The 9,067-nt window shown below is 42.5% G+C and overlaps 1 protein-coding gene across 1 annotated transcript in view; it reads right to left on the reverse strand.

The window, feature by feature from the left end:
- grid2 (glutamate receptor, ionotropic, delta 2) overlaps positions 1–9,067 on the reverse strand; it is a 584,280-nt gene that overhangs the window by 181,960 nt on the left and 393,253 nt on the right. The window contains exon 6 of the mRNA XM_008279344.1: positions 4,374–4,547. Within this exon, the coding sequence (XP_008277566.1) occupies positions 4,374–4,547 (174 nt within the window). The remainder of the gene's footprint in view (positions 1–4,373; positions 4,548–9,067) is intronic.

A 9,067-nucleotide genomic window follows, 5' to 3' on the forward strand; every position in this document is an offset into this window, starting at 1 on the left:
GTGAAGACATGTGTTCAGTATTTTGTTTGTTCAGTCTATCACTCTCCTTCTATCACATTATTCTAAAATGAAAGGAACCAAGAGGGAACAGGGCCAAGGTTTCCCATGTCTTAAAGTGACATGAGGGATCATAAGAAGACGACAAGATACACTTTGTTCCTTGTTACTTAGCAAATAGTCTCCTGACAAGCAGGACAAAAGAAAGCGTCACATTCATCTCACATCTAACTTCTCTCACTTTCTTTCGAAGCATCTTGGCTTTTTGTCTTCAGCCCGTCTTTGTCTCTCTGTCGTTGTGTCTGTTGCTTTTTTTTCTCAGAAAATTAAAGTGAAAATCTATCGCTCTGTGGGGAGCTCGGGTTCAGCATTCCAAGCCAGCATTATACGTGAGTGTGTGTGTGTGTGCTTGTGTGGTCAGCCTGAGTTGATTCAGTGCAGTGTGAAATTGGGCTTCTGGGCCACTCTCTGACCGCTGAGCTGATCTGCTTCCTCAATATCTCTCCCTCTCTCTCTCTCTCCTCTGTGGGTGAGTGTGTGCGTCTTTCTGTCCATCCCATTCCTCATTTCCTCTTCCTCTCTGGAATTCAGCCGCTCACACACACCCACACACACTCCCCCACACACGGGTCATCAAAATCAACATGTGTACAACATGTTTCTGCCGCACACCCACAGCGGTTTGTGAGCTCACCCTCTTTGTCAGACACACAAAAACACATTGCCCTTGACTGAGATGAGTTATTCGCACATGCACACGAATGCGGCGCATAAGCACATGCATCCCCTCAGCACTCAGAACCAACGACTGGCCTCCATCCAGCAAATAATGAATACGTCGGAAGGGCTTCGTTCTTTTTTACACTCGAGAAGCACTTGATTCATATCAGGGCGCGCGAGGCAAGTTTTTTTTTGGAGTACGTTATTTAACGTTTATTAACCTTTTAGGCATTTGTTATTTTATTTCATTAAAAAACAAATAAACGTGAATTATGCAGGGTATGGACACACATTCTATCTTCTGTCTGTTCGCTGGGATGCAACCTCAAAGGGAGATATCCACATAAACATTACGACCACATTTCTGTTTTCAACGTATTTCCAACGTTCATCAAATGTGCTCCTCCGGGGTCTTGTGCATCCACATAAATCAACAGCACATTAATTCAATTTCATATTTTTTTCTTGACACATAAATAAGACTGTGCACCCTTTTCTTCGCTCTGTTTGATGGCAGCTTGATGATTCACGTACACACAAAAAGGAATAATAATTGCATACATATTGCCACCCTGGGGGACATTTAAAAAAAAACAAGGAGACACAACATAAAGAAAATGTGAAAATGGAAAAAACAAAGTGTCACTGTGTGTTTTCCACGACCGAACCATAAGATAAATTGGGAGGTCTACGATGAACACACATAAATTTGTGGGTCAAGTGCTGTAAAAATGATTGATGTTGCAGGTAAAGAGCTTCACAGACACACGCAGTGACAAAGACAATTCATATTAGGAGACATGCTGAAATGTCAAACTAAAATATGAGTGTTTAAAGACAGGCAAGGAGAGCTATTAAGTACAAAAGTAGTTTGGGGCCTTAAAGGGGCAGTGTTTAAATAAAATGTCAATTAAATTTGAGAGGATTTTTTCACTCTGTACATGTGCTTCAGAATGCTTAATGACTCTGGACTCTAACGGCACTGTAAGTGTCAAAGTTAAACGCTCAGTTACTGCAAAAAGAGCCACACCTATACCACAGTGGAGGAGTTTAACACACTGTACACTGAGTACACTTTATTGCAATTGAGAGCCATCGTTCTAAGTTTAAAATGTTCCATTTTTTGCAGTATAAGGTGGTTCAAGGTGGTGTTCTGCAGCGGTCACCAACCTTTTTTGTACTACGGACCAGTTTTACGCAAGAAATGTTTATACGGACCGGTCATTGCAAACAAAAAATAATAGTTTCTTCTATCAACAAGTTTCACAAATGAATAAAATGACTTGCTAAATATGGGTTTACTTTTTCTTCTGTCTCAGCATTGAGTCTCTCCCACTTTCCAAAGAAGTTTCTGGAGACGTTTGCTTCTTTATACATTTCAGTAGCAGTTAGACTGACGGCTTTGTTTAACGGCTTCGTTTAACGGCCGAGCATGAAAACTAAGAGTTAAGTGTGGGAGACAAGCACAGATGGAAGTGACGGGAAGACGATCTTTTTCAAAATAAAACACCCTGTAGACTGCGCTGGAAATAAAACAATAAAACTTCTTTTCTTCTTTCTGTGCGGCCCGGTACCAAATGACCCATGACCCACGGCCCGGTGGTTGGGGACCGCTGGTGTACTGGACTATTGTTGCTTCGGGAAATACTCAGACCCTTTGACTTTTCTGAACTTTGTTGTGCCGTAAATTCCATTTTCAATTGCTAGCTTTGCCATTTTAGCCATCAGTCTACACTCAGTAGCCCCTAACAGCACAGTGACGACACATTTCCCCACAATGGTTGCAAAGCTATTAAAAAAACTAAAACTGAAATATCTCCTTTCCGAAAGTGTTCAGCGCCTCAATTCAGTACTTTGTAGAAATCACTATGGCAGCAATTACAGTTTCTTGGGTAAGTATCTCCTGGCTTTGCACACATGGATTTGGGAAGTTTATCCCATTCTTCCTGACAGATCCTCTCAAGCTGCACAAGACAGCAGAAGAAGCAGCTGTGAATTGCCATCTCCAGGTCTCTCCACAGATGTTCTTTGAGGTTTAACTCTGGGTTTTGGCGAGGTCACGCAAAGAAAGTCAGAGACTTGTCTTGAAGCCACTCCAGTGCTGTCTTGGCTGCATGCTACGTCTCACTGTTGTGCTGAAAGGTGAACTGCTGCCCTAGACTAAGGTTGCTGCGCTCTGAGGAAGCTGTCTGTATTTGATTGCATTAATCCTGCTGTCAGTTGTGACCAATCTTCCTATCCCTGCCACTGGGAAGGAAAGATGATGCTTCCACCACAGTGTTTCACTGTTTGAGTCTCATTAGACCAGAGGATCTTTTTTCCTCAAGCGAGTCCTTTTTAGCCAACAAGAAGACTGTTATTTGCCTTCTAGTCAAGAGTCGAATTCTTCTGCATAACCCCATAAAGGCCTAGTTGAGTAGGCCATGCCGAGATGGTCTCCTCACGGCAGGTTCTGCTTCTCAACAGAGAACTTCTGAAGCTCTGTTGGGTTCTTGCTCAGCTCCATTGCCTCGCTCTAACTTCTTACATTTTACATTTATTCTGACCACTGTGCTCCTGATAACACTCAATGCCATAGAACTAGTTTTATATCCTTGCCCTTAGCCATGACTTTTTATGGAGGTCTACAGAGAGTTACTTTAGGTCCATGGCTTAGTTTTTTTTTTAACAGGGTCTTTATACAGGTATGAGGTTTTCTAAACTAAATCCAATTCATTTAATTTCTACAGGTGAACACCAGTCATGTTCTGGACACATCTCAAGGATACCTGGGACAGAACGCTATTAATCACAATTTGGAGTTGCTAAAGAGAAGGGTTTAAATTATTCTGTGAATGACAAATTTCAATTTCTGACTTTTACCGAACTTGCAAAAAGTGTTCGGGTATGAACACATTCTAATATTGTTCAAGTTTATCCACTTAAATTCATTCACATTTGTTGGAGCTGTTTCCTCTTAGCTGCAGAGTTGACCAGTTATGTAGCGGGTCATCAGTTATTTCCAGTCAATGTCTTACTTCTAAAGAAATAAAACCTAATCTCATAATGTTTTGGCGTTTCGTTTACTTCCTTTTTCCTGTCATCGTTCCAGTTAGTTAAACAGCAAGGGAAAAAGATGTCAAAGACCAAGCCATTTCCCTCAACTCCCCAGAGTAGCGTTGGCTATTTGGCTAGCACTAATGTTACTGACTAAGGCTTTGGGGTGACAAATGAGCAGCTTTTCAGCTGACTGTAAGGGTAATGCCACTACAGCCATCAAATATTTTTGAGTAAGGATTCTTTAATTTATTATAATCAATCATCTGTTGATTGTTTCGGACTGTAACATTTTGCAACCATTTCAACTCCTGAACTCAACCACTTCTTTCAGAACTCCTTAGTTAGTGTAATGATTGAATGGTTGTTCCTTAAGTCTTGATTTGGGGCTTTTTTTTACTTGACTTCTGCTACTGCCTTTAACCCTATGTCTTCCTGGATTTTTATATAACTAAAAATGAAAAAACAAAAAAACAAAAACGTGCATATTATCGACTAAATTCACACATAGCACAGAGAATCGTTGTTTGCAACCAGTTGAAAACTTACATAGGTTCTCAACTTAATATCAGTATCCTTAAAAATCACTGACCCGCCCTTAGGATAAACCACCAACTCACCTCAAGCTGCTGAGCCTTGGGGTTTTTAGGGTCACAGAGGGAAGTGTTGATCCTGTGGTTGTGCTTGACGCAGCGCTGAGTTGTGTTCTGGGGCATGGGGAACATCTGGCGCACCAACGTCAGCCGACCGATCGACTTCATGACCAACTCCTGTAAGTCGTAGTCTGAGATCTCCTGAAAGGGTGTAAAGAAGGAAAGGAGGGTATCGGGGGTAGGTGGAGGAAATATGGGGGTAGAGAAAAGGAGGGTAGGGGCGTAAATGACAGTGAGTAACAGTATTAACACATGCATTATTGTTGCAGCAGACCAACAACAAGAAACATATAGAGAATAACAAAACAACGAACAAAAAACTGGTTGGATACCACTCCAAAAAGCCTAAATTCATTCTAATTTATAAGCATATGAACGATCAGCCACATCAAAACCACTAACAGGCGTTCTGCTGTTAATAAAATGGGTATTCTTGCTACAGTGGCACCTGTCATGCCATTGGGTATATTGGGCATTAAATGCACAGTCAGTTCTTGAACCTGATGTACTGGAAGCAGGGAAGAAGGGAAAGCATAAGGATCTCAGCGACTTTGACGAGGGCCAAATTGTGATGGTTGGGTAACTGCATCTCTAGACCAGCAGGTCTTGTGGGGTGTTCCCAGTATGCAGTGGTTAGTACCTACCAAAAGTGGTCCAAGGAAGGACAACCTGTAAACTGGTGATAGGGTCATGGGTGCTCAATGCTCAGCGAGGCATGCAGAGAGCAAAGGTTGGCCCATATGGTCTGATTCCACACAAGAGTTACCAGCACATATTGCCGAAAACCTCAATGCTGGCCGTGACAGAAAGGTGTCAGAACTCACAGTGCGTCGCAGCTTGTTGCGTGTCAAAGCTGCGTCGCTGCAGACTGGTCAGAGAGTCCATGCTGTCCCCCGTCCGCTGCCAAAAGTGCCAACAAAATGGGCACATGAGTGTCAGAACTGGGCCGCAGAGCAACGGAAGAAGGTGACCTGATCTGGTGAATCTTCTCGTACAGACAGATGGGTGCATGTGTCATTTTATTTGGGAGAAAATATGGCAGCAGGGTATACTGGGAGAAGGCATTGTGGTGATCTTTGCAATGAATGCTGGGAAAACTTGGACGCTGGCCTTCAAATGGATGTGAATTTGAAACACATCTAAACACTGCTGTATATCCCTTCACAACAGGAAGCAGTGGCCTCTTCCAGCAGGATAATATGGAGAGCCAGACAGCAAAAAAAAATGTTCAAGAAGGATTTGAGGAACATGTCAAAGAGTTTAAAGCGTTCTCTATCTGATCAAGCATTTGTGTTTGATTCACGAAGACCCCATCTTGAACCTTCAAGAACTCAAAGGATCTTCTGGGAACGACTCGGTGGCTGATACCGTGAGACACCTTCAGACCTCCTGTGGAGTCTTTACCTTGAAGTGCTGTTTTGGCAGCATGACAGTGACCTACACAATATCATGCAGGCGGTTTTACATTGTGGTGGTTTCAGCTTTGTTGCTCTACATTATCGCCGCACTGAGCAGCGAAAAGGAGTCGACATCACAAGCAAACACTGTAATTAGATATGAAAGATACATGTCAGCATATGGAAGGAGGGAGAGAGGAGGGTGAAGCGCAGATGTGTGTGTCTGAGCGGGCGCATATGTTTGTTGTGTGCACACATGTGTTGTCACGTACTCTGCGTGTCCTTGCAAAACCTTGGGGGAAGAATCATTGCTAATTTTAGCCCTAGGACACAATCTCTCTCTCCCACTCTTCATCCATGGATCTCCATTCATCCTCTTGCGCAGAGGGTCATACGGTGACGAGATGAGAACTGACGTTTATCGTCCCTGGTGGAGGTAATGCCGCCACCAACCAAGACAGCCTTTGCTTTCTTTGTATATGCGCATCGTCTGTGTTTGTGTACGCACGGCGGTTTGCGCGTAAATCTATGTGTGTTTTATGAGATCGTTTTTAAGCCTTCCAATCATGCAAAGCTCTTTTGATTCCCCTTCATTTGCACACGGCGGCGCGCTTAACAGGATGGATAGGACTCCGCCTGCAGACCATGCACATGCATAAACAAGCCATCACACGCGGTTCATATTAGCGAGGGGTAATATTATAGGTAACACACCTCATTGACTAATCTCAATGGATTTTAATTGAATGTAATTAACGTTCATTAAAACCTGTGTGTCCTCATGGGATGTGATCAATGGTGATTAGAGGTAGCTTTATGCAGGCTTTATTGGTATAGCTGGTGTCATCTGTCCTAATTAGTCTGATATATGGCCCTTATTCTTGACGCACAAATATGAATTTGCTGCTAAAAATGAAACTGCTGCTGCAGATGATGCACATTGATAGCTGATGTTAAAGTTCACGCCTCTGGACTTTTCTTTTTTTCTCTCTCTCTGCTGTCAAATTTTATTAGATTTTCTTGAAATACTGTAAGAGACTGAGCGCTCTGGGTGCACAATTGATTTAAATTATTAATTACAGATAAAAATAGAACAAAGGGGGTATTTATGTCTTGAAGAAGAATTTTAAAAATGTATGTGTTTAACCTTGTATGAAAGCCCTGCGCTCTCAAAAATCTACTTTCTAAACAGTCCAAGTAAGGAATCTATTTCCTGGCTTTTGGGGCTAAAACGTGGCCGAAATCCCAAACAGTTGCCTACATAAAAACCCTGAAGGGGACTGAATTACAAAGCTAACAAAAAAAAAAAAAAAATGCAGGACAGAGCGAAAATGCTGAAAATTGCTAAAAAGGCAGATCTGTGGGCCAAAAGAGAATTAAGATTCACAGCGGGCAGTCAAGGGCATGCAAAGAAAATTATCCAGAGTGCTCCAGTCGAAGGATCAAACTCAAACAAATATAGATGCGCCAGTGCACAGGCATACAAAACACATACACAGACAAACGGGAAGTTAACAGGAAAAGATCATTTGGAGGTTTGCCCTTTGAGCAGGCATTTGTCCATCTTTCTCTGCCTTGTTCTGTGCTCCCCCTTTGTCTGCTTCTCCCCGGAGACATCACCCAGAAAGAGTTCCGGTGCTTTATTAAAGGTGTTAGCCTTTAAGAAGCTAAGACGAAATGATGCATCATAGGTGGACATGAAGAAACAGACGGTGCTAAGCTTCATTTCTCCCACACCTTCCCTCAGGACAGTTAATATCAACCTTTCTTCAAAAAAAAACTAAATCAGACCAAACTAAACGCACTCTCTGTTCACATAAACACTTTGGTTTTTGTATAATTTCATTTACAAAAATGAAATTATCAAATAGTTTCATTTGACCCTCACAACAGCCATGAAATAACAGCCTCATTATTACCAGATGGAGAACAGCTCATTCGCACTCGCTGAGTTTTAATAGTCGCCTGCTTTCAAATTCAGTCATTTCGTCCTAATCGACATTTAAACAGAAGTAGCATCGTTGCTCATTCTTTCTTATCAATGCAAATTCCTCTTAAAGCCGAACATCCAATTACAAAACCGTTCAGTCCTTAGGACGGTTAAGTGGTTCCAAGTCCGACTACCTGAAATGTTGGATAAGGTGTAACCCCCAGAACGCCCTGCAGCTCTCATCCGGAGTGAATCATGACTTGTTTACTCTCTAAACTTGAAGTTTTTGGTCTGCAGGCATTCCCATCAACATCAGCCCATCCCCTCTATCTCCTTCTTGCCATTCCCAGAGAGCACCAAATCCTCCTCTTTAGTGTTTTATTTGAAGGCTAGATTCTAAAGTAAAAACACATCCCTCATCCTCAATTCTTCTTGGTACTTTCTCCCTGATCCCTATACTTTGTCCCCTGCTCTTTCTCCCTTCAACCCCTCCTCCTCCTCCCCTGGAGACATCAAATCCTTTCTTTTCTCTTCTCATCTTAGAGGGAGAAGTGGGGGGGGGGCTGCTTTCATTTACTCTTTGACTATTTCTGCTCCTCCTACTCCTCCTCTAAACCACTCGGCTCCCCTCTGTTCATCCCGTCTCTGTGAGAACTACAAATCTGCCCGCCTTTGCTCTTGGTTAAAAGTTCATAATTTTTTGAAAAACAAAACATCTCCAAACAAAAGCTTATCTCGTTTCGTTTGCCCTCAACCACCTTCAGCGAATTCCCACAGAAATTTCTCCTCCGGCTTTGACTCTGTCCTCTCGTTTTATAACAAACTCCAAAAGGGCATGAAGAAGCTGGAATAATGGAAGTACACGAGTAGGCAAGCCACCGCAGAAAAATGCCAACATACACTGCACTTAACTTGAGGTGCTCTTTTCCTAATATCGGTTCCAAATATACTCAGAGCTGAGTGCATCCCACAAGTCGCCATGTTCTAACTGCACCACACCAGCTGTTGGGAATCGTGAACCTGCAGGCTGGCACTGGGACAAAATCAATCAACGGGCATGAAGAAGTTGAAGCTTGTGAGATGTTGGATTCGGCGTGAATACGAAGCCTATTATTCATGCCAAATGCTAGACAGATGGTTTATGTAGAAATCTGTTCTTCTTCACTGGACTGATGAGACTAAAATCCCAAATCGGATGCTGTCAAAAATAAATATTGACAATTAGTGGAGACTTTCTGAAATATGGTGCATCTTTTGGCAGTCGCTGGATGTAAATTACACGAGGAGCCACTTGACTACTTGCCAATGCAGAAAGTGAGGTTATTGAGAAGGAC

Source organism: Stegastes partitus, unplaced genomic scaffold (assembly GCF_000690725.1).
Source record: "Stegastes partitus isolate 25-593 unplaced genomic scaffold, Stegastes_partitus-1.0.2 Scaffold155, whole genome shotgun sequence".
NCBI classification, from domain to species: Eukaryota; Metazoa; Chordata; class Actinopteri; family Pomacentridae; genus Stegastes; species Stegastes partitus.